The sequence below is a fragment of the Carcharodon carcharias genome, chromosome 5 (genome assembly GCF_017639515.1).
Source record: "Carcharodon carcharias isolate sCarCar2 chromosome 5, sCarCar2.pri, whole genome shotgun sequence".
Lineage (NCBI taxonomy): Eukaryota > Metazoa > Chordata > Chondrichthyes > Lamniformes > Lamnidae > Carcharodon > Carcharodon carcharias.
This window is the reverse complement of record NC_054471.1, coordinates 61,948,898-61,974,040: the sequence shown is the minus strand read 5'-3', so window position 1 is coordinate 61,974,040 and position 25,143 is coordinate 61,948,898. Positions and strand designations below refer to the sequence as shown.

Genomic DNA, 25,143 nt, shown 5'->3' with positions numbered 1-25,143 from the left:
TTGACTGGAAGAGAACTTTGTACCCGGATACAGGTACTGTACCTCAAACCTGGCGGTGTCCAACCATTTTCCCAAATCCAGTGGGGTGTTCACTAATAGGGATTGAGTAAGTGATGATGGTAGCAGCAAGCTCTTTTCTAGAAGCTTTCTGAAAACCATGGCACAGACACAAGATCAGTGTCAATCTCTCTTGTTTGCAAAAGGCCATGGCTTCTTATTGGAGGGCACAGTGGTTCAAGAGAGGGAAGCTGGATAGCTGCTTGGTCAGAATCTGTCCTCATTCCTATTGGGATGCAGCAAGAATGGCTTGCAGAAATAATTTGGTTTTATTACAATACAATATATTGAACTGAAAAGCACTTGCTAAAATGAAAAGATATTATTCACTGGTAGCTGCTGCATCTTAGCCTTCTAGGTAAAGTAGCCTGTATCAGACTGTTGATTGTAGCATTAATTTGAAGTATCAGTCAAGTCAGTCCCTAATAAAAAGGTGATTCAATTGCCTGGATGAACTTGGGCTTTCTCCCTCCCCCAATGAGGGAACTTGGCATATTTAACATGAAAGATCGGATATTCAAGGCGCTCTCAGAAACTTATTTGGACAGGACACACAAGGCCTGGTCCTCACTAGAGACCAAAAGAGATATTGCTGTAGCCACTGGATAACTTCTGGCAAAAACAAATTACTTTTAGTGGCTCTCAGTCCCTCCACAGCCAGCAGCAACACCTCATTCCTTTGTTCCATTGCCACAAAGGATAGCCTGGCTGCAGTAGCAGCAAGGTAAATAGGGCACTTATCAACACTGCCCAAACTCAATTTCCTTCCAGAAGAGAAAGCATACAGTTATTTGAAAGAGGTTTTTCACCCTATCAGTCGCGATTGGATTCAATTCCAAACTGTAAGTAAAACAATGACATACAGCCTACCATAATTTACTCACTCAATGGTTTCTCTCGCTAAATCAAAAGTCTAACTATACAAAGTAAAACTGCTGAAATCTTTATAGAAGTTAGCATAAGACAACACACCCATTACTCACCAGAGCATCTTTACTAATACTGGTCACATCTGGCTGGATCTCATTAGCTATACCAAAATCTATCAATTTCAGCATTCCATCAACCACCAGAAAATTGGCTGGTTTCAGGTCACTGTGAATAATGCCTAAAAGAAAAAAAATAAACCCATTATGCTTTCTCGTGGAGTGGGGATGAAATTACAAAATCCTAACATTCAATAATTTTACAACAGTATATGAACTAAGATAAATAAAATATATCTTCTTCTTTAGTTCTCTACCTGAATGTCACAGAGTGACTGCAGAACATTCAGGGAAGGGGGTTGGGGTCGGGGGGGGGGGGGGGGGGGGGGGGGGGGGGGGGGGGTGGGTGGTGGCGGCGGTTGGTGAACAGCCAGAGGTCATGGTCCACATTGGTACCAATCACATAGGTAGGAAGGGGGAAGTGGTCCTGCAATCAGAATTCAGGGAGCTAGGCAGAAAATTAGCAAGCAGGGCCTTAAATGCAGTAATCTCCGGATTACTCCCAGTGCCACTTGCCAGTGAGTACAGAAAGAGGAGGATAAGGCAGATGAATGTGTAGCTGGAAAGCTGGTGTAGGCTTTAGATTCCTGGGACACTGGGACTAGCTCTGGGGAAGATGGCACCTGTACAAGCCAGATGGGTTGCACCTGAACAGAGCTGGGACTGAGTTCCTTGCAGGGCATTTTGCTAGTGCTGTTGGGAGGGCTTTAAGCTAACTCTGCAGGGTTGTGGGAACCAAGAGAAAATATTACAGTGGAATACCAGTGTGCACAAAATACTGAGAAAGACAGCGCTAGAATAGAGAATAGTAAGCTAATAGGTGCAGTCAGGGTGAGGGAGAAAGTAACAAAATCTAAATCAGGGTTACTATGCATGTATATGAATGCACGAAGTATAGTAAACAAGATTGGGGAGTTAGAGGCGCAGGTTGCCATGTGGAAATATGATGTTGTGACGATAACAGAGACCTAGCTCAAGGAAAGGCAGAACTGGATGTTAAGTTCCTTCCATCATAAAAGTCAGAAGTGGGGATGTTTGCTGATGATTGCAAAATGTTCAGCACCATTCGTGACTCCTCAGATGCTGAAGCAGTCCATTTCCAAATGCACCAAGACCTGGACAATATTCAGGCTTGGGCTGACAAGTGGCAAATAACATTTGCACCACACAAGTGTCAATGAACATCTCCAACAAGACAGAAACTAGCCATCACCCCTTTATGTTCAATGGCATTACCACCAATGAATCCCCCATTAACAACATCCTGGAGGTTACCATTGACCAGAAACTGAACTGGACTAGCCATATAAATACTGTGGCCACAAGAACATGTCAGAGGCTAGGAATCATGCGACGAGTAACTTACCTCCTGACTCCTCAAAGCCTGTCCAACATCTACAAGGCACAAGTCAGGAGTGTGATGGAATACTCCCCACCTGCCTGGATGAGTGCAGCTTCCAAAACACTGAAGAAGTTGGACACCATCCAGGACAGCGCAGCCCACTTGATTGGCACCACATCCACAAACATTCACTCCCTCCACCACTGACGCATAGTGGCAGCAGTGTGTACCATCTACAAGGCTTCTGAGACAGCACCTTCCAAACCCAGGACCACCACCAGCTAGAAGGACAAGGGCAGCAGATAGACAGGAACACTACCACCTGGAAGTTCCCCTCCAAGTCACTCACCATCCTGACTTGGGAACATATCACCATTCCTTCACTGTTGCTGGTCAAAATCTTGAAACTGTCTCTCTAACAGCACTGTGGGTGTACCAACACCATATGGACTGCAGCAGTTCAAGGCAGCAGCTCACCACCACCTTCTCAAGGGCAACCAGCACTGGGCAATAAATGCTGGCCCAGCCAGTGAAGTCCACATCCCGTAAATGAATAAAAAAATAATTCCAAGGGTACAAGGTGTTCAGAAAAGATAGGAAAGGAGATGGAGTGGTGATATTGGTTAAAGAAAGCATTGCAGTGCTGGAGAAAGAAGATTTCTGTATTGTATTTATCTGGAATTTTGTCTTATTTAGTTAATGAAGGGGTGTTTAGCTTGGTGGTTGTAGCCAGGAAAGCCTTGTTCATCTATTACCCTTGGGTTTCCCCACATCAGATTGCACTAGTAATATAATCAGGGGCACAGTCCCATGGCCAAATGCCTTAAGAACACTCCATTCAGCTCACACATGAAGAGCAACCATTTAGGTGGCAGGGAGGTTGGGGGGATGGAGAGCAATAGAGCACTAGTGGCACTCAAGCATTTTTGACACATATGCAACATTTTTAAGAGGAGAATTGATAAACTTTAATTAAAAATAGTGTCTTACATTACTTACCGTGCTGATGAATCGTGTGAACAGCTTCCAACATGTTTTCCCAGTATAATTTGCGCTCTAATGCCTTGATAACTTTTTTCCTTCGGAGCAAAGTGTTTAAGTCTACATTCCCCAATTCCATTACCATGTAGATATAATTTTCTGTAATCTCACTGCGTTAAAAGTATATAACAATATTATCTGAAAGCATTATACACAAAATATTAAAATTCGTTAGCTTAAGTCTGACGTGCTGTGTATTTTCAGAATTGCTTAAAAAAAAGTCCGATTCTTGGCATAAAAAGCAGGTTTTAACTTTGCCTTCCAAGGTAATCCTGGAGTACCAGGCTTTTTTCTTAGCAGATGAGAGAGAAAGAGAGGGAGAAAGAAAGACCAACCCATTAATACAATGTAGCCTAGCCAGGTGTGATAGATGGCTAAATTAGTTATGTGCCATATATGCTCAAGTCTTCATCTTCAGTGCATGAGCAAACAAACATGGGAGCCATACCAGGGGAACAACCAGGAGGAGAATAAACCTTTATTGGGAGCAAGGGCAAAAAAGAATTGTAGTTGAAAAAAACAGATGGCTGATTAAGTGACTTGGGGGAAGTGTGTTTTTTTTGGGGGTGGATGCAGAAAGAAGTGGGGTTGGAAAGGGCTAGGGAGCAATGCAACGTACTAGTCAGAAAATACCTTGATGATCAATACCATAGGGGATGCAATGGAACATGACAAGATTAAAGGATTGGCCATGAATACAAATAGAAGAATTTATAATGACACAAAGGTTTAGGGTGGGCATTGAACTCCTCGACCCTATAGTCTGTAATGCTATTGAAACCTTTCCATCTACAAAGTGGCGCTGTAAATAGCCAAATGTATCAATATCTATGACCATAAGAGCCGGGGAGGGAATCTGGAAAGGAATGAAGAGTCCAGTTCCAGAGAGAAAATAACTATGGCAACCTCAGTGTTGTAATAAAGGTCAACATATTGTTTAACTATAAAAAAGCGTAAAGGTAGTTGAAGTGGCAACTGAACTCACTGAGGACGTGAAATTGCTCAGTACAGAGGTTGAGGGAAGATACCTGACTGAAACAGGGTGGAGCTTCAGTTGGAAGAACTTTTGAGACAAAGCAAAGGGTGGAGCAAGGCCCGATGCTTAAAAGTAACAGATGGGAGACTTGAGCACCTTAAGACTGGTATGCCATTGTATTTGGTCTTGACTGATATGTGCCTCAACTCCATTATCTGCCTTTGCTCCATATCCTTTGATATCCTTACATTTTAAAAATAAATGGGCAAACACATGATGTTCTTCATCAAATAGCTCAGTAACATACAAGGCAACATATTACATATTGATTTTTTCAATTTTATTGCAACTTAAACATTAAAAAGAGATAGCTGTTGAACTGGTCAAATTGATTTTTTTTTAAAACAACCCGTGAAAGACTTAACTTGCATTTATATAACACCTTTAAAATGGCCCATGGAGTGTATTAAGAAATTGCATGGTCTGTTTAAAATTGCTGAATTGTAATAAAAATGTAATAGACTAACAGTAATCTAGAGAAGCACATTAAAAGGGATCCAAGTAACAATCAGAAAGGCCCTCAATTCTCTTGGGATATCTCATCCAAAACCGTATCCTGTCACATTTGCCAACATCACTGTTATCCTACTTCCACCAACTTAGGAACATTTGAGCCTGCTCTACCATTCAATAAGATCATGGTTGATCTGGTTGCAGTCTCAGCTCCACTTTCCTGTCTGCCCCCATAATCCTTCACTCCCTCGCCTAACAAAAATCTGTCTAACTCTGCCTTGAATAAATTCAATGACCCAGCCTCCACTACTTGCTGGGGAAGAGAACTCCACACACCAACAACCATTTGGGAGAAAAAAAAAATTCTCATCTTAAAAAGGAGTTCTCTTATTGTTAAACTATCTCCCCTAGTTTTAGTACCCCCCACAAAAGGAAACATCCTCCGGGTATTCACCCTATCAAGCCCTCTCAGGATCTTATGTTTCAAAAAGATCACCTCTCATTCTTCTAAACTCCAATGGGTATAGCTCTAACCTGTTCAACCTTTCTTCATAAGACAACCCCATCATCCCAGGAATGAGTCCAGTGGACTTCTCTGTACTGCCTCTAAAGCAATTATATATTTTTTTTAATGAGGAGGCCAAAACTGCACACCTTAATCCAGATGTGGTCTCACCAAGGCCCTGTACAGCTGCAGTAAAGCTTCCCTACTTTTATATTCCATTTCTCTTGCAATAAATGCCAACATTCCATTTGCCTTCCTAATCACTTGCTGTACCTGTATACTATCTTTTTCTGATTCAGGTATCAGGGCACCTAGATCCTTCTGAACCACCGAGTTCTACAATCTTTCTCCATCTAAGTAGTATACTGTTTTTCTATTGTTTCTGCCAAAGTGAACAAGTTTGCATTCACCCACATTATTCTCCATCTGCCAAATGTTTGCCCACTCACAACCTGTCTATAACCCTTTGCAGACTCTCTTGACACTTTACTTTTCTAACTAGCTTGGCCTCATCAGCAAATTTGGCTACCATACATTTGGTCCCCTCATCCACATCATTAATATAGAATGTAGATAGTTCTGAAGTTCTGTTCTGATGAAGAGTCAAACAGACTCGATAACGTTAACTCTGTCTTCCTCTCCACAGATGCTGTCAGACCTGCTGAGTTTTTCCAGCTGTTTTTGTTTCATATTTCCAGCATCCACAGTATTTTGCTTTTATGTAAATAGTTGAAGACCTGGCACTGATCCCCGTGGCACTCCAATAGTTAAAGCTTGGCAATCTGAGACGACCCATTTATCTCTACCCTTTGCTTTCTGTTAGCCAACCAATCCTTTATCCAAGCTAATAGGTTACCCTCTATATCATTTGCTTTTACCTTGTGTAGTACCCTTTGAGTTGGTATCTTATGAAATCTCTTTGGAAATCCAAGTACGCCACATTTACTGGCTCCCCTCTATTCACCTTGAATGTTACTTTGTCAAAAAACTCCAATAGATTAGTAAAATATGATTTCCCTTTCACAAAGCCATATTGGCTCTGAATCACAGAATCTTTACCATGCAGGTGGACATTTAAACCATCAAGTCTGCACAGGCTCTCTGAAAGAGTATGCTATCTAGTCCCAATCCCCTACCTTATCCCCATAACCATGCACATTCATTCTTTTCAGATAGCCATCCAATGCCTTTTTGAATATCTTGATCGAATCTGCCTCTCCAGAGGTTCCAACTAGCCTCTGGGTGAAAATTTTTTCCTCATATCACTTTTACTTCTTTTGCCAATTATTTTGAATCTGTGCCCTCTAGTTCTTGATGCTCCTCGAGTGGGAACAATTTCTCACTATTTACCCTGTCCATACTCCTCAGGATCTTGAATACCTCTTAAGTCTCCTCTCAGACTTCTTTTCTCCAAGGAAGAAAGTCCCAACCTCTTCAATCTGTCCTCATAGCTACAGTTCTTCATCCTTGTGAATCATTCTTGTGAATCTTCTCTGTACTCTCACCAATGCCTTCGTACCTTCCTCAAGTATGGCTCCCAGAACTGGACGCAGTACTTCAGATGGGGCCTAACGAGTATCTTATACAATTTCAATATGATTTCATTACTCTTGCCTCAATACCCCTATTAATAAAGTCTAGGATACTATATGCTTTATTAACTGCTCTCTCAAAAGTCATTGAAGATGGCAGGGCATTATGTACACAGAGGTTCTTCTGTTCCTGCACCTCCTTTAGAGTTTCTCCCATTATTTTATACTGTCTCTCCGTATTATTCCCGCCAAATTGAATCACCTCACACTTCTCTGCATTGAACTTCATCTGTCACTTGTCTGCCTTGACAACATTCCCAATTTTCATATCATCTGCAAATTTTGAAATCATGTCCCGAACACCACAGTAGGTGCCATGAAAATGTAATAATTTTCATAATACTATTGTGATTTATTGTAAAGGTAGGTTAATAGTAGGGTTTGGATTAGTTTCTCTGTAGATGTGTATGTGGGGGGTCTTAATTGAATTGTAGGCAGCTAGTCTGGGGCTTTTGAGTTATCAAAAGAGAAGCTAGGCTTGAAATGCTAAATACATAAACATGGTTGATGTTTTAGGATGTGAGGTACATTTGCATTCTTAGTTAAACAGAGTAGTCTGAATTTCAAAGAGATGGTAAAATGCTTGGCTTAGCCAGAAGAAATTAAGCTAAATAGTGTGTTTATTTTTCCAAAGGGTATTGATAATATTTGTTCTATAAAAGATTTATATTGTGGGAAAAGTAAAGTTGCAAAGACACATTGGAACAATGGAATTTACATTAAAAAGGGAGAAACATGTATAAAGGAGATGAGGTTATGTGTAAGGAAGAAGGCATTGTAAGATCTAAGAGTGAAAAGCCTCCTGCCTCTATGTATCAAACTGCTGTCTACAGGAACTGTAGCTAAGAAAATTAATTTTGAATATCACTGTCCAGGGTATTGAGTGCTTTGCCTGGATCTATTGAAATCTATTTTGTTTTACTGTTGCTTTAACAGAAGTATAACTGGGAGTCAGATTAATTAAGGGATATAGAAGTTATTGCAGTCGTAATTTGTAGACCTATGAATATGCTTAAAATCTTTCTTCTATTAATAAATGTTTAATTTACTTTGGTAAAAAATCTCAGACTCGGATTTATTACTATTGAATTCAAGGCACACATCATTGAAATAAAAATACTAATTGCAAAGCAGTTGAGGCAGCTGTTTCAAGTTTCCGTCTAGGACTTGAGCAGCTCAGCAATTACCATTCGCTGTGCATTAACACTAAGTCATTAATATACATCAGGAAGAACAACAGTCCCAACACTGACTCCTGGAGAACTCCACTGCAAACCCTCCTCCAATCTGAAAAACATCCATTAACCACTATTGTTTCTTGTCACTCAGCCAATTTCTTATCCAAGTGCCTACTCCCTTTTATTCCATGAATTTTGCTCACAAGTCTGTTGTGTGGCACCACATCAAGTGCCTTTTGAAAATCCATATGCACCACATCAACAGTGTTGCCCTTACCAAGCTTTTCTGTTACCTTCTAAAAAAACTCCAGCAAATTAAATATGATTTTCCCCTAATGAATCCATGCTGGCTTTCCTTAATTATACTGCACTTGTCTAAGTGACTATTGATTTTGTTTGCCTGGTCAAATCATGATTAACTAAGTATCCTACTATAACCTTCTTAATAGTGGATTCTAGTACTTTCCCTATGACAGATGTTAGGCTAACTGGCCTATAGGTTCCTGCTTTCTGCCTCCCTCCTTTCTTGAATATAGGTGCTACTGCAGCAATTTATGAAGACAGCTCACCACCACCTTCTCGAGGGCAATAAATACTGGCCTAGCAGCGATGCCCACATCCCATAAATTAATTTTTAAAAACTTCCAATCCGCTGGAACCTTTCCAGAATCTAAGGAATTTTGGAAGATTATAACCAATGTATCTGCTATATGTGCCATTTCTTTTAAGGCCCTAGGATGCAGGCCATCCGGTCCTGGGACTTGTCAGCCTTTACGTTTAATAATTTTCCTAGCATCCTTTCTCTCGTGATGGTGATTGTCTTAAGTTTTCCCTCCCTATCATCTCGATTATCAAAAAAATTTGGGAAGTTTTCTTAAGTCTCCTATCATGAAGACAGACACAAAATACCTGTTCAATGCCTGTTTCCATTGTCAATTCCCCAGACACTCTCTCCAGAAGACCAAGACAAGCTTTAGCTATTCTATTCCTTTTCAAATACTAGCACAAACTTTTACTATCTGTTTTTATATTACTAGCTAGCTTTCTCTCATACTCTGCTTTCCGCCTCTATTATCTTTTTAATCATTCTCTGTTGGTTCTTAAAATTTGTCTGATCCTCTGACCTACCACTAATCATATGGAACCACCTCCCTAAACCTCAAGCCTTCTTACTTCCCCCCACCCCTCGCTTTAGACGGTGCATTTGGTCAACCATGTTCTTCAATTATCACATGGCCCATTTCTCTCTGATATGAAGAACTTTTGGACGCAGCTATATTAATGCAAATGGTTAATAAAGTAATTGGTCAGTAATTAGAAATAAAGTAACTGGTTAAAAAAGGACTCACTAATCAAAAAGCCTGATTATCTTGTCACTGTGTTGCTGTAGACGTTTCAAGTATTCAATTTCATCTTTGTAGCCAGCTACTGCGAGATCATCTGCATCCTGCAGATTAACTTGCTTAACAGCATATAGATGTTTTTTCTGGTCAAGTACTTGGAATACCTGGTTGGAACAGAACAGATTATTTGTGGATGCAACTGCCTTGGGGGAAGAGAATGAAACATTAAATACATTAATTTTTTTGCAGCAAAACCTGGTTAATCTGTTGCATCACTCCAAAGTGCTGGCATTGCTTCAAAGAAAAATTGTATTTGTTTTTAAAAATACATAACCACACAACAGTCAGAATGGATTTTTATTTTTATTTTGAGTTAGCCTTGGCTGTAACAGTTTACGTGTTAGGCCAGGGATAAAAGCACTGCATATGCAGTCTAAAGATAGCCAGTTTCAAGGAAAGGCACACAACTATTTCATTGGTCCCATTGCTGGATTAGAAAGGATTCAGGCATTCATGTTTGCTTGGCCAGTTAAAATGGTTTTTCAAACGTTTGCATTAAAATTAACCTGTCATTGTCATCAGATGTCTGATCAAATGCTTCAGACAACATTAATTCAAATTTAAATAGTATCTTTGATGTAAAGAAAATGCCCCAATTAACTCCAAAGAGGTGCAATCGGAAAAATGAGTTTAGAGACAAATTAGATATTTGGGACCTGGGTGGAGTGGGCGAGCCAATGATAAAAGCTGAATCAAAAAGTCTAGTTTTAAGGGGGGTCTTAAAGGGGAGACAAATGAAGAAGTTTAGGTCGCATATTCTACAGTATGGGACACAAGAGGCATAGCTGAGACAATGCCCAGGGTGTTGGCAGAATCGATGACCAAGCTAGGGAGTTTTTGAGGATCCAAAGACAATGGTTTCTCAAAGTTTAACAGATATCAGACAAATAATCTGAAGGGGCAGCAGAGGGGATTGTGACAACTGCCAGAGAAGTAGAACTGGATATTGTAAGTATACGTGTGAAAGCTGTCATGACGAATGCGGATCATGTATTGAAGGATGGGGCGGTCAAAAGTACCAAACGCTGCAAAGGCTTTTCCTTGTATACCACACAGTTACAGTACTGTGCTCCTGCTGAATAGAATTTCTTGCCTCATTTCCTTTCCATTGCCACCTCCCTGCTTTCAAAAACTCCTCACCAATTGCACCATTGGTCCTACATCCCAATTCGATCCATTTTTTAAACTTATACATTTCTGTGCTTAATTCAACAGGCAATATAGAAATTAAAGTTGTGAAAATTCTTCGAACACGTCAAAAACTTTAGAATTTTTTAATGAAAAATGTTAATTCTGGAAAAAGTCAAATGTTGCAGCTTCAGCTCCAAGGGCATTAACTGAATCATAGATAGAGTGATCAGCACAGGAGGCCATTCAGCCCACCTTCTTTGTACTGGCCCTTTGGTAACTATTCAATTAGTCTCACTCCTCTGTTATATCCCCACAAAACTATAAATATTTCCAAGTATTTATAAAAACATACAAGTTAGGAGCCGGAATAGGCAACTCGACCCTTTGAGTCTGCTCCGCCATTCAATAAAGGTCATGGTTGATCTAATTGTAACCCCAATTCCACATCCCCACCTACCCCCGACAACCTTTCACCCCTTTGCTTATCAAGAATCTATTCACCTCAGCCTTAAAAACATTTGAAGACTCTGCTTCCACCAACTTTTGAGGAAGAGTGTTCCAAAGGCTCATGACCCTCAGAAAAAAATGTCTCCTCATCTCCGTCTCAAATAAGCGACATCTTATTTTTAAATAGTGACCCCTAGTTCTAGATTCTCCCACAAAAGGAAACATCCTTTCCACATCCACACTGTCAAGACCCCTCAGGATGTCATATGTTTCAATCAATTCACTTCATACTCTTCTAAATTCCAGCAGATACAAGCCTAGCCTGTCCAACCTTTCCTCATAAGACAACCTGCCCGTTCTTGGTATTAGTCCAGTAAACCTTCTCTGAACTGCTTCCAAAAGTATTTACATCTTTCCTTAAATAAGGTGATCAAGACTGTACAAAGTGCTCCAGATGTGGTCTCACCAGTGCCCTGTATAACTGAAGCATATCCCCCCCTATTTTTGAATTCAATTCCCCTTGCAATAAACAATAACATTCTATTAGCTTTCCTAATTACTTGCTGCACATGGATATTAACCTTTTACGATTCATGTACTAGGGTACCCAGATTCTTCTACATCTCCGAACTCTGCAATCTTTCACCATTTATACAACATGCTTCTTTTTTATTCTTTCTGCCAAAATGGACAATTTCTTATTTTCCCACATTGTATTCCATTTACCAGAACTTTCCCCCACTAACTTAACCCATTTATATACCTTTTGTAGCCTCATGTCCTCTTCACAATTAACTTTCCTACCTATCTTTCTGTCATTAGTTCTTTTGAAAGCCAATACCAAAGCTGTTTCTGCCACTCTTTCAGTCAGTACATTCCAGATCACAATAACCCAATATAAAAACAAAATCATCCAATTCTTTTTATCTATTGCCTTAAAGCAGTATCCTTCTGCCACGGAAGAGTTTCTCCTTACATACTCATTCATGATTTTTAAAACTTACACCAATTTCTTCTTAACCTTCTCTGCCCTAAGAACAAACTCAGCTTCCCCAGTGTCTTCACAGAACTGAAGTCACTCATCCTTGTAACCATTTAAATAAAACTCTAATTCACCCTCTTCAAGGTCTTTACATAATTCGTAAATTCAGCGCCCATAATTGAACACAATATTCCAGCTGGGGCTTTACCAATGTTTTATAAACCTCTAGCATAACTTCCTCGTTTTGTACTCTATTTCTTCTATTAAAAAAAGTAATGGGTCCCATATGATTCATAACATCCTTTTCAACTTGTACTGCCACCTTCAAAGATTTGAATGTATACACCCCAGATTTCTCTGTTCTCTTACCATTTCATCAGTCTATGCCCTCCTGAAGTTGATTATCTTCATAATTTACTACATTCCCAAGTTTCATGTCATCTGCAAGCTTTGAAATTATGCCTGTGAACCCAATTCCAGGTCATTATTATAGATCAAAAAGAGCTATGGTCCTAATACTGGCCCATGGGGAAAACATACTCCTGCTCCCCCCCACCCACCCCCACCCCACAAGTCTGAAAAAAAATCAAGCACAATTATCAGCTTTGCCCTATTGCCAATTTTGTGTGCATGCTGCCCCATCTCTAAATTTTCTGAAAGTCTATTACTTGGCACTATCCTCATCAATCCTCTGCATTATAAATAACTCAATCAAGTTAATCAAACAAGAGTTGTGTTTGACAAATTCATGCTGACTTTCAATTCTTAGTCTATACATTTCCAGATGCTAATAATTTTGTTCCAGTTTATTGTTTCAAAGTTTCCCCCAACAATGACATTAAGGTGACTGGCTTGGAGTTGTGGTGCTTATCACTCACCTCTTTTTCAAAAGAGGTGCAACATTTGCTGTCCTCTGGCACCACCTACACATCGAAGGAAGATTGTGGCCAGAGTCTCTACAATTTCTACCCTTTCTTTCCTCAATAACTTAGGATGCATCCCATGCTGACCAGCTGGCTTCTCTACTTTAAGAGTAGTCAATCATTTAAATACCTCCCTTTTATGTATTTTATCCAATTCAGGAAATTTTTGCGTAAACCTACAGTCACAAGATAGTTACGTAAGATCATTCAGGTCATTTTCATTCCACCAGAGAATGGTCCCAAAATTCCCAATTGCAGCATCAAATTGGCTCTTCAATTATTCCATAATTTTCATTGCCACTATGCCATGAGAGTGTCTATTCCATGCATTGATCACACTGAGGATCAAGCTCCTGATGCTGGCCCTACTAGTTTCAATTTGTGATTCTGGGCTACTCTTGCAATTTAACAATTATTGGCCAAATTGATCTTTTCCATGCAGTTGTCTTTTTTTTTTCCAAATTGTACAATTTAATCATAAATATTACAAGTTAAGCTAGACCTTGTGACAAGTTCTTCAACCCAAGTCTATGATCTTGTGCTGCTCTAAAGTTTTCCTTACTTCATATTAGCTCTTAACTGAAAATGAATAGTAAAAGGAATTAAATACCGTATTACCTTACTTGATCCTCCAGTTCCTAGTAATTTTATTATGGAGTAGACCCTCTCCTTAACCACAATACTTTCATTGGCAGTGAAAGCAGGTGCTGAAATCTGACAAAAAATCGAAAATTTCAACTAAAACTTCATATTCAAATTCAGAACACACAATTAATTCTCAAAATGACAAGCAGTATTGAAAATTCAATTTGTAAATCAACATTACCCCTAACTGTGGCAGAAGCTGAGAACATCCATATTGTTGGAGCTGATCACCATGTTGTTGTGGTGTTGCTGGAGTAGGTGGGAAACTGGTGTAAAATTGGGAAGCTGGCATAAAACTGTGTGGAGTCGAAACCTGCGCCAGTACAGGTTTGCTCACAACTGGAGTCTGTGAACTTGAAAATAAGAAATACCCACAGTGCTTAAGTAGTTGAGATTACATTTAAGACAATGTTAACATATTTTAAGGAGGCATAATATGTAACTTTAATGAGTACTTAACAGAAATGATTATTACCTGCTTGTGAAACGATGAGACATTTTGATACAGGGTGTCTGACAAATTGATGCTGTTGGAACTGCACTTTTACCAAAACCACTTGTGGATGGAAATTTCTTTGGAGCAAGCATCACACCAGCCTGATTAAATATTGGTCCATTAGCCTGTATTTAAAAAAAAAAATACTCTCAGCCACTTCAAAATTAGTGTAAAACTCAACTTTCATTGGTGAATCCAGTCAAATTTACATGATCAACATTTTGGATTTGATTTTGACTGAGTGGGTAGCAAATTAGGTTCACGTGGGAATTGGGGTGGGGGGTTGTGAAAAGAGGTGTAGTATACATAGGAATTATTTTAAGTAAGTAATTAAATTAAGTTAACTAAATAACATAAGCAGGCCAGATGGCAAGACAGGTGTTATGTTGCAACTGTGCAATGTGGGAGTTTTTCGATGCCAAGATGATCCAGGACAAACATTGCAGAAAGGGTAAGCAGCTGGAGGAATTCCAGATCAGGAAGCTAAACTGCAGACACTGCATGACATAAGGGAAGGGAGAAATACCTAGACACTATTCCAGAAACTGGTCACACATCTTAGAAGGGGGTTGTCTGTTTTGGTCAGCAGTGAGGGACAAGAGGATGTGACCGTGAGGTAGGTAATGGGACTGAGCAGACAGTAGTGGAAGAGGCGCAGACCTTGCAATTGTCAAACAGGCTTGCACCCGTTTTTGAACAAGGGCATAACATTCACAGTTCTCCAGTCCTCTGGCACCTCCCCTGTGTCTAAGGAAGACTGGAAGATTATCACTAGTGTCTCTGCAATTTCCACTCTCACTTCTCTCAATATCTTTGGATGTATCTCATCCGGTCCTGGTGTCCTTTCTCTTTTAAGGAAGGATAGCCTTTCAAACACCTCCTTCCTCTCAACTGTAAGTTCTACTGGCTGTGCCAGTTAGCTCCTCTCTCACCTTGGCCTGGGTAGCAATTTCTTCCTTTGTAAAGATGTTAGTATCAATCATTAAGGAGGTTATTGGTGGGCACTTATAGAAACTCAAGGTAATTGGGATCTGTCATCATGATTTTGTGAAAGGGAAATCATGTTTCACTAATTTATTGGAGTTCTTTGAAGGAGTAACATGTGCTATGGATAAAAGGGAATCTGTAGACGTGTTGTGCTTGGATTTCCAGAAGGCATTTGATAAGGTGCTACGGCAATAAAGGCTCATGGTGTAGGGTGTAACATATTAGCATGGATAGAAGATTAGCTGGCAGGAAACAGAGCATGCATAAATGGGTCCTTCTCTGATTGGCAGGATGTGATAAGTAGAGTAAACCTGCAGGGGTTTGTACTGGGGTCTCAAATTTTATAATTTATATCAATGACTTAGATGAGGGGAGTGAAGGTATGGTAGCTAAATTTGCAGGTGACACAAAGATAGGTAGGGAAGTAAGTTGTGAAGAGGACGTAAGGAGGTTGCAGACACATATAGATAGGTTGAGTGGGAAAAATAATCTGCATTGAGTTTAATGAAAGGAAACATGAAGTTACTTTGACAGGAAGGATAAAAAAAGTGAAGTATTACTTAAACGGGGAGTGGGTGCCAAATTCTGAGGTGTAGAATGATATAGGTGTTCTCATACATGAGTCACAAAAAGTTTGTATGCAGGTACAGCAAATAATTAAGGTTAATGTAATGATATCCTTTATTATGAGAGGAATAAAAGAAAGAACGTTATGCTTCAGTAGTACAGGGCATTGGCGAGACCACATCTTGAATATTGTGTGCAGTCTTGGTCTTCTTATTTAAGGAAGTATGTAAATATGTTGGAGGTGATTCAGAGGAGGTTTACCAGATTAATACCTGGTGTAACTGGGTTATCTTACGAGGAAAGGTTAGACAAATTGGGCTAGTTTCCATTGGAGTTTAGAAGAGTGAAGTGTGACTTGATTGAAGTATACAAGATCCTGAACAGCCTTGACAAAGTGGACATGGAAAGGATGTTTCCTCTTGTGGGAGAGTCCAGAACTAGGGGGCACTGTTTTAAAATTAAGGATTCCCCTTTTAGGACAGAGATGAGGAGACATTTTTTCTCCCAGAGGGTTGTGCGACTTTGGGACTCTCTGCCTCTGAAGGCATTGGAGGCCGGATCACTGAATATTTTTAAGGCAGAGGTAGATAGGTTCTTGTTAGGCAAGGGAATCAAAGGTTATCGGAGATAGATGGAAATGTGGAATTCGAAACACAAACATATCAGCTATGATCTTATTGACCAGTGGAGCAGGCTCAAAAGGGCTGAATGGCTTACTTCTGCTCCTATTTCGTCTGTGCGTATGATAGGGGTGACCAAAGCCTCTCCAACCTGTGTGTTGGAGATTTAAGTACCAGTGTTCTTAAACCAATGTTCGACATTATAAAGGATACTGAAGTTATAAAAACCCAAATTAAACTGTAATTTTTACAAAAAAAAAACTAAATGCACTTGAGAACTCTGGCCAGAACAACCTCACAGGTTTAAATTTTGCTGAGGGAGTAGAGAAATCAAAGTTCCTTTTAAGTGAATCTGAATATGTAGCCATGTTAAGCAAAGCTACCACACTTAGGAATTCCTACCTGGTTGAATTGAATTACCAAGCAATTACAAGAAGAAAAAAGGCATTTAATGCTATGAAGAAAAATGCCACAGAATTATGAATTCAATACCAGAATAGTACATGTACACATATTGCAAAAATTGCCTTGGTTTTTAATCAAAGTCAGGTGACTAATTTGATTTGGAAAAAAAAAGTAAAGGATGTTGAAGAGGTAAGTTGTGACTATTCACAAACACCCACCATGGTTGCCAGACAGCTGTCCAAACTTAAGATAAATAAACCTCAGAAGCATAAGATGCAGGGGATCCTTAAAGAAGAAAGACAGGAAATAGTAAAAATTCCAACAAATTTCCCAGAAATCACTGAAACATAGGTATTGTCTGGAGAAAGGCGGATGTTACAAACAGCTTTTTAAAAAATTGATAGCTCACAAGACCCAGGAAATTAGACATGCCGTGTATCTATAGTAATGGAAACGTTTAATAAAACCAAGGTGTAGAGAAAATACATCTGGATAGAAATAAAATCCTGAAAGAGAGTCAATACTACTTCCTGAAGGAGAGATCTCACCAATCCAATTTACTAATTTTCTTTGAGTTTGTGACAAAGGAACTTGATAGAGGTATAGTAGTGGAGGTAGCATAACTCGATTGTAATAAGGGCTTTTGATATAGTTCATCACGAAGGCAGAAAATGAAAACAAAGTTGGAACTTTACAATGAACCCATAACTGGTTGGCCAATAGAACCCAGAAAGTGATGGTACTGGAAGTGTCATCAATCTGGGAGACTGATACACATGGTTCCATAAAGGTGTGCTTTGGAAACTCATCTGCTTGATAGAACCATAGAAAAGTTATGGTGTACAAAGAGACCATTCAGCCCATTGTGTCTGCGCCAGCCAAAAAACTCATTTTAAACCCACTTTCCAGCACTTCATCCGTAGCCCTGCAGGTTATAGCATTTCAGATGCAGATCCAGGTACCTGTTAAATGAGTTGAATGTTTCAGCCTCAACCACTAGCTTAGGCAGTGACTTCTAGATGCCCACCACTTGCAGGATGAAAACACTTTTCCTCATGTCCCCTCTAAACCTTCTACCAATCACCTTAAATCTATACCCCCAGGTAATTGACCTCCCCTCCCCCCCTTATATTACATCCCTGCTTTTGTATGCAACACCTCACCCAATAAAGAAAAGCATTCCAATATGCTTTCTTGACCACCTTGTCCACCTATCCTGCCACCTTCAAGGACCTGTGGACATGCATACCAAGGTCTCTCACTTCCTGTTTACTGAGTACTCCCTTGCATTATTTGCCCTCCCCAAATGCATTACCTCACACTTCTATGGATTGAATTCCATTTGCCACTTAACCAAACCATTGATATCATCCTGGAGTCAACAGCTATCCTCTTCACGATCAACTACACAGCCAATTTCCCAATCGTGCCTCGCACGTTCCAGTCTAATTCATAAATATATGCAAAAATAGCAAGGGCCCAAATCTGAGCCCTGTGGAATACCGCTGGAAATCGTTTTCCCGTTCGCAAAAAACATCCATCGATCACTACCCTTTGCTTCCTGTCACTGAGCCAATTTTGGATCTAAGCTGCCACCTTCCCTGTATCACCTTAATGTTTTCAAAAATATCTGGAGCAGAGAGTCACAAGCACAGTAGCTAAATTTCTAAGTGACACAAAGTTAATGATGGTTGTGGATTCAAAATATAAGCAGTAAAGCTACAGGAGGATTTGTATGTACTTGGATTTGGGCGGAGGGAATTAAAATGTAGAAAAATACAAAGTACTTCACATGGGACAAAAAGCAGAAAGGGGCTCAAATTATAAATTAGAAAATAATGTGTATGAAAAATGAAAGATATCTAGGGGTTCCTGATTGTTAATATATCAAACTATAGCAAAAATGCTTGGCAGGAATAAATAAAGCAAATCAGATGTTTTCAATAGTAGAAATTAACAATTTCCTAGTATTAGGTCGCACCTGACAGACCATTCGGATTTTAGAATTATACTGACAAATGCAGTAGTCTTAATGCCAGAAGCAGGCGTGAACAACATGTCCATTTAAATCTTTCATCCTTCAGCTCCACAACTGTCACTTTAGAGAAAGTTGGCAACAAAGACAAATAGTTGAGATAAAATTATAATTCCAATTTGCACAAAAGAATATACATTAAAACACTTTTTTTGCTGTAAAAAAAATTGTACTTTACCTCAGGTGAAACTTGAGTGAAAGCGCTGCCAGATTTTTCTTTCCCCCTCACAGCTTCTACAGCGAAACTACCTTGTTTCTTTATCACATCAACAGTGTGTGTCTTGCATTCCTTTAACCTCTTTTCTTTCAGGTTGTCAGATTTTAGTTCATATTCTTCTTGCTTAATTTGATCAGGAATTGCTAGAAGACAAAAGCCAAACTTATCTCTTAATATTCAAATATTGCGAGCTCATTAGGGAAGGGACAATTGAAAATGGTTGAGCAGAAAGGAAAAACCGAGCAAATTAATCTGCAAATAATTTTTACTCATAAGCTGATCTCAATATCGCCAGACTCTCAATAATTTTAATGTTTAACAAAATAGGTAACAATGATACTGTATCCAGAAATGCTACATGTAGTGTACTATTGATCATCATTCAATGGAAAGAATATAATTGTCCAAGGGAACACACAGCAAAGTGCGAAACACTATACCAAGTCCAAATTACGAGTAAAGATTGAGAGTTTGACTTGCACTCTTTCAAGGCTGCGTATAAGTTTTCAAAATTGTCACAGGGGTTTGATAACATTGATCTAAACAAATTTGTCACACTGATAAGACCTCAAATGTATTAAGTGAATAGAGAATTTAGGGAAAATTACATCACAAAGGACAATAAAGCTTAATAAAGTAAATAGTATCAATAATATGCATCATGCAAATAGTATCAATAATATACATCAATAATAAACAATTCTGTTTAACATCATGATGCGCTGCAATGTAGCCCACAATGGCACCATATGGGAAAATGGGATTTTCCCCAGTTTTAGAAACATTTTCAACGAGTTACTTCCCTATGATGTCATCCATGTCATTACTGCCCCTTATTGGTAAGTCAATAGATATATACAATTGATATACAAATGGAACCCTGAAGCACCAACTTGTACCTGCAAATCCTTCCTAAGTGGAAATAAATTATGAAAGTGGGACATAAAAATAGAACAAAGAAATAAGCCCAAAATACAGTTGTTTAAATGAACCAACTAGAAAAATACAACTGACTTGTATTGGACCAGTGCAGCTGATGCTGTAAGGATATCATGAAAGAATGGAAGGATGCAGCCTCCATTACACAGAATCAAACGACAGCTAGTATAAAATCCATCCCAGTCCAGATAGTTATGGGGAAGAATTAGGAGGGACTTGTAGCAGCCAGGAAAGCTGAAAATGCAGGGAATGTGGAGGTTCTGCTGAGTTTTTTTCTCCATTTTCCAGACATCAGCCAGCCAGACTGAAAACTGGCCTGACATTGAGCAGGAAGGCCTGTGCTAGAAGTCTGCAGATGGGAACTGAAGCAGGAGGTGCAAATCAGGTCATGGGCTGGCCTCAAGATTAGACATCAGCTGATTGCAGCCCACCCTGAACCCAAACAGTGCCATAAAAAGCTGGGTCCACCTGTTCACACCTCTGTTTAGGTAAAGGATTTCACATACTATTGAAAACCCAATCGCCAGCTGTTAAATATAAAAGACTATTAAAATGAGGTATACAGCCTTAATAACATATTCAAATCACTAACCTGCCTTACAAGAGCTAAATAGTTTACTGCTTCCCATCCCACCTCATATACACCCAAAATAGGCATTTTCATGGCAGGTTACAGATTTTTTTGTATTCCTCACTACTCCTGGCTGGCGAGGGGTGGGTGGGAAGGAGATGTCCCCCATTTATGTAGAAAGGCGTAGAAGCGCTTCAGCAAATTAAAGCAATTTTTCAGTGAAAGGTAGATTTGAAAGCCACCTTGCTCAGTTTTCACTCATTGTTGCTGCAAATTCCCTTTAAAGAGCTAACTGTTGTATTGCCAATGCAATACCTGACATTGTCATTGAGAACGTTCAAGGATGGCTAATGAAGATGATAGAAGCATTTTTCACATAAGTTAAACTATGATTGGGTCAAAAGAAAAACCGTCAACTTGAATTTGCATCATCAGCAGAGTGAGTAAAATTGGGCTGCATGTGTCCCAGACTTAAAACATACCAATCGACCCTCTCTTCTCCCCAATCTAGAAGATACACTCAAATCTTTAGCGTTGTTAGCTCTCAATTTGGAGTAAAAGGATTACAATGCCCCTTTCGCTTTTCCTGAGCAAAAAAGGCAGTAAATGCAAATGTTAATGCTTTTCAGCATTACTTATGTGTTCACTAATGGACAATACCCAACAATCAAGATCAGTTCATTCAAACCCAGCAGTTTTTAAGATGGAAGTTAGATAATATTTTATTAAATTTACCTCCTTGCTTTTTTAAAGCAAATGGTCCAGTGCAAGTGAAGAAGGGGTAATCATTAACCTTTTCACTATCTTCATTTGAGCTTTGCAAATTTGGGGAACTGGTGACACTTGAGCCACACTGGAAATATAAAATAAACAGAAATTAAAAACTTCCATACATGGCTGATAGTTACAGAAGGCACTTCAGTACAGAATAGAGGCCACAAACCGATTACACTAAATGAAAGCAAACCTGGTGCATGCATTATTTGATGTTTACAAATGCATAATTTAATTTTTCAGATTCCCTTTACTGAAGACTAACAACTTCAGATCTAAATAATTCCCATTTAAATAACTTGATATACACAAAGTAATTCTGAGATAAAAATAGAAAATGCTGGTAAGATCTGAAGGATGCCTTTCAGCAACCACAATTACAATTCACAGATTTTATCTTATGATACACCCATTTATATGTTTGTAATAACAAAACTCAAAAGAACAGACAACACTGCAGCTTAGCATGTAAATTTAAACAAAAAGCTTCCTATGTGACAAGTTCTCAATATCAACTGCATTGTTGAGACTAGTTACCAGATACTTTCTTATGGGTACAATTCATTATACAAGCAACTGGTTTGGAAGAAGTATTATCCTCTATTGATTGCCTTCCTACAGTGTGGGCCAGAGGAGAGTTTGCAAAAGATTAAATAAATTACCTTCAAGTCATATGTACATGAATCTGGTTGAGATAATGCTGAAGTTAACACACGCATTGCTTTTGATGTGCAGGTTTGCCTGAAGATTTAAAGAGAGAAATTGTCCACGAAATTAGGTACAACCAATTACATTTCAAAGCTTGTAGTACCCCTGCAATAATTTTATTGCAAAAAGTAACTGCAGTGTTTATCATCGCCAAGATGCACTGCAACAACTTGCCAAAGCTGCTATAACAGTACCTTTCAAATGCATGACCTCTACAATCTAAAAGGGAGAAAGGCAGCAGGTACATGGGTACACCACCATCTGCAAGTTCCCCTCCAAGTCACATCATCCTGACTTGGATATTGCCATTCCTTCACTGTCATTGGATCAAAATCCTGGAACTCACTCCCTAGCAGCTCTGTGGATGTACCTACTCATGTACTGCAGTTGTTCAAGAAGGTAGCTCACCACCATCTTATAAACAGCAATTAGAGATGGGCAATAAATGTTGGCCTAGCCCAACTCCTATTAACAAATAAAAAATGATTTATGTACCACAAAATACCAGACAAATTATTTGAAAATTTACCAAATTGCAAAAATTGGGTCAACACAACAGAGTAACTGTCCATAACGGAAAGTAGGAATCACTGATAGGGTAAATAGTGTTCGCTCACTGATAATTCTTTACTTAAAAGATGAATATGTATTCACAAGTTACACAATTATGAATGCGTTTAAGGTTTACATCTTCACAGAGGCACCATCCATCTTCTTTAAGCCACTTGCTGCTTCATTCATTATTGGCTGAAGGGGAACACTGCCTGCTTGCAAGACCTGCAAAGAAAATATAAAGATCTGTTGAGCAGCAACAATTGACAAAGATGATATTTTTGGGGTGGTGTGGTGGAGTGTTGTGGGGGAGGGGGGGTGTGGATTAGGGGTGAGGGGAAAATTATAATTATCATACTATGCTAGATTGCCTTCAGTTAAAACACTAACCTGCCACCTTTGTTCAATAATGATCTTGTTTTAACTTAAGCGTCAATAATTATTCTGTTCTTGTTATTATTGCATTTACAAAGTGTAGGTGATAAATTGACCTGGAATTTGCCTAGATAATGAATAATAGGCTAATGGTAAAAACAAAACAACTGCGGATGCTGGAAATCCAAAACAAAAACAGAATTACCTGGAAAAACTCAGCAGGTCTGGCGGCATCGGCGGAGAAGAAAAGATTTGAAGTTTCGAGTCCTCGTGACCCTTCGACAGAACAGATCTGTCGAAGGGTCACGAGGACTCGAAACGTCAACTCTTTTCTTCTCCACCGATGCTGCCAGACCTGCTGAGTTTTTCCAGGTAATTCTGTTTTTGTATAGGCTAATGGTGTTCACCATTTAACAGAGTAAAGTGGACAGGAACTTCCAGTGTCTGTGCATGTGCAAGTGCAATTAAATGAAATCAGGAAGTTGCTGTCAGAGTTACCTTGCTCCTGCATAGGCTGTGCTATAATATAACATTGCCATTAGACAAGGCACAAAAATCAATGAAATTAAGGACTTGCCCACTAATTACCCACTGACATCAACAGAAAAGATTAGGGCTGATGCTTTCATACAGGCATTTTTCGTAAAGCAGACATTTGATGACTTGCATCCACCCATTGAATCAGGTTTCCTTTTTCTTCAGCATTTATTTCAAGCAAGCAAAAGGTTATTTCATAACCTTTTCTCATTCATTTTTCGCAGTGTATACATAATCCCACAACGAATGATTACGTACCTAACAGTCAATGGGTATACTGTCATCAGTATGCCCATTGTACAGAACCTCAATTAATTTCTGACAAATCGAATCCTATATCCACTGCCTCTACAATACCAAATGTTTCATCATTGGAAGTACATTTAACAACCCTTTTTATTTTCTTAGCTTCCCAAGCTGGAGGGCATTTCCCAACTTAACCATCAGAAATATCATGAAACCAGTTGCATATGAACACCAACTAGGAAGGTTACCATGTGAAACGTTTCATGTTTTTTGGGTCACTTAAGGATGGGAAACACCTCAAGCGCTCATTTCTTCAGATTTAACTTTTCAAATGTTTCTTTGCACTTAAAAATACTGTGGACTTTAGGGTGTTTCATTGTGGTACTTAACCACATCAAAATTAGCATTTGATTTCATCTGCATGCTCAACCAGTTCAAATGGCGAATCAAGCTTCACAAGTGCTCAGCGTCTTCTTTAGATATAACACCTTTCTGTGATGACCTAGTACAAGATGACATAAAACTCTAAATAAGGTTGTTGATTTAAGTTATTCCAGACCTACCCTGCTTAAACCAATATAAAAGCTCCACATGCTTGACTCCCAATTTTAAATTCTACTCTAATCTTATTAATATCACATTTCTCAAAATCTTCAGTACTACCCATAAGAAATCAACCTGCATCATGGCGATACCTTCTACATTTTTTTTAATCATAGCAATGATCCACTGCAGAAATTTGCCACGGCTCCTTAGACAGCACCTTCCAAACCCATGACCACTATCATCTAGGAGGACAAGAGCAGCAGAAACATGGGAACACCACCAACTGGACGGTCCCTCCAAGTCACTCACCATCCTGACTTGGAGATATGTCGCCATTCTTTCACTGTCACTGGGTCAAAATCCTGGAACTCTGTCCCTAACAGCGCTGTGGGCGTACCTACACCACATGGACTGCAGTGGTTCAAGGCAGCAGCTCACCTTCTCAAGGGCAATTGGGGATGGGCAATAAATGCTGGCCTAGCCAGTGGTGCCTACTTGCCATGATGAATAAGAACTTAAACATTGAGAGATCTGCTTTTCATTAAGCACCATCCAGCTTCAGCAAAATATCTCACGCTGAAAAATGCCACACACTGGAAACATCATTTAGGCCATATCAGGCCATAGATGCATTTGTTTAATTTCTACATAATTTTCTGCACTGCTTCCTCTTTGGGCAAGTTTCAAAAGTAATTCTCTTATAAGAGTTACCCTACAGAAATGCAACTTTTATGTTGATTGATGAACACTCATGAATATGTGGCCAAAACAGCTAAAAGGATTTTCAAATTACTTGTCCAACTGTGGAAATCCACTCTAATATCTGTATCACCAAGTTGCTCTACAA

At 39.3% G+C, this 25,143-nt stretch overlaps 1 protein-coding gene across 3 annotated transcripts in view; it reads right to left on the bottom strand.

Annotated features, from left to right (window-relative positions):
• The window catches only part of ttk (ttk protein kinase), a 69,807-nt gene that overhangs the window by 23,869 nt on the left and 20,795 nt on the right, over positions 1-25,143 (bottom strand). For all 3 annotated transcript variants that reach the window (XM_041187149.1, XM_041187150.1, XM_041187148.1), the window contains exons 8-17: positions 22,729-22,817; positions 21,995-22,073; positions 21,294-21,411; positions 19,010-19,191; positions 14,197-14,342; positions 13,903-14,074; positions 13,695-13,790; positions 9,540-9,697; positions 3,385-3,536; positions 1,041-1,165 (exon numbers count right to left, since the gene is read on the bottom strand). In XM_041187149.1, the coding sequence (XP_041043083.1) occupies positions 1,041-1,165; positions 3,385-3,536; positions 9,540-9,697; positions 13,695-13,790; positions 13,903-14,074; positions 14,197-14,342; positions 19,010-19,191; positions 21,294-21,411; positions 21,995-22,073; positions 22,729-22,817 (1,317 nt within the window). The remainder of the gene's footprint in view (positions 1-1,040; positions 1,166-3,384; positions 3,537-9,539; positions 9,698-13,694; positions 13,791-13,902; positions 14,075-14,196; positions 14,343-19,009; positions 19,192-21,293; positions 21,412-21,994; positions 22,074-22,728; positions 22,818-25,143) is intronic.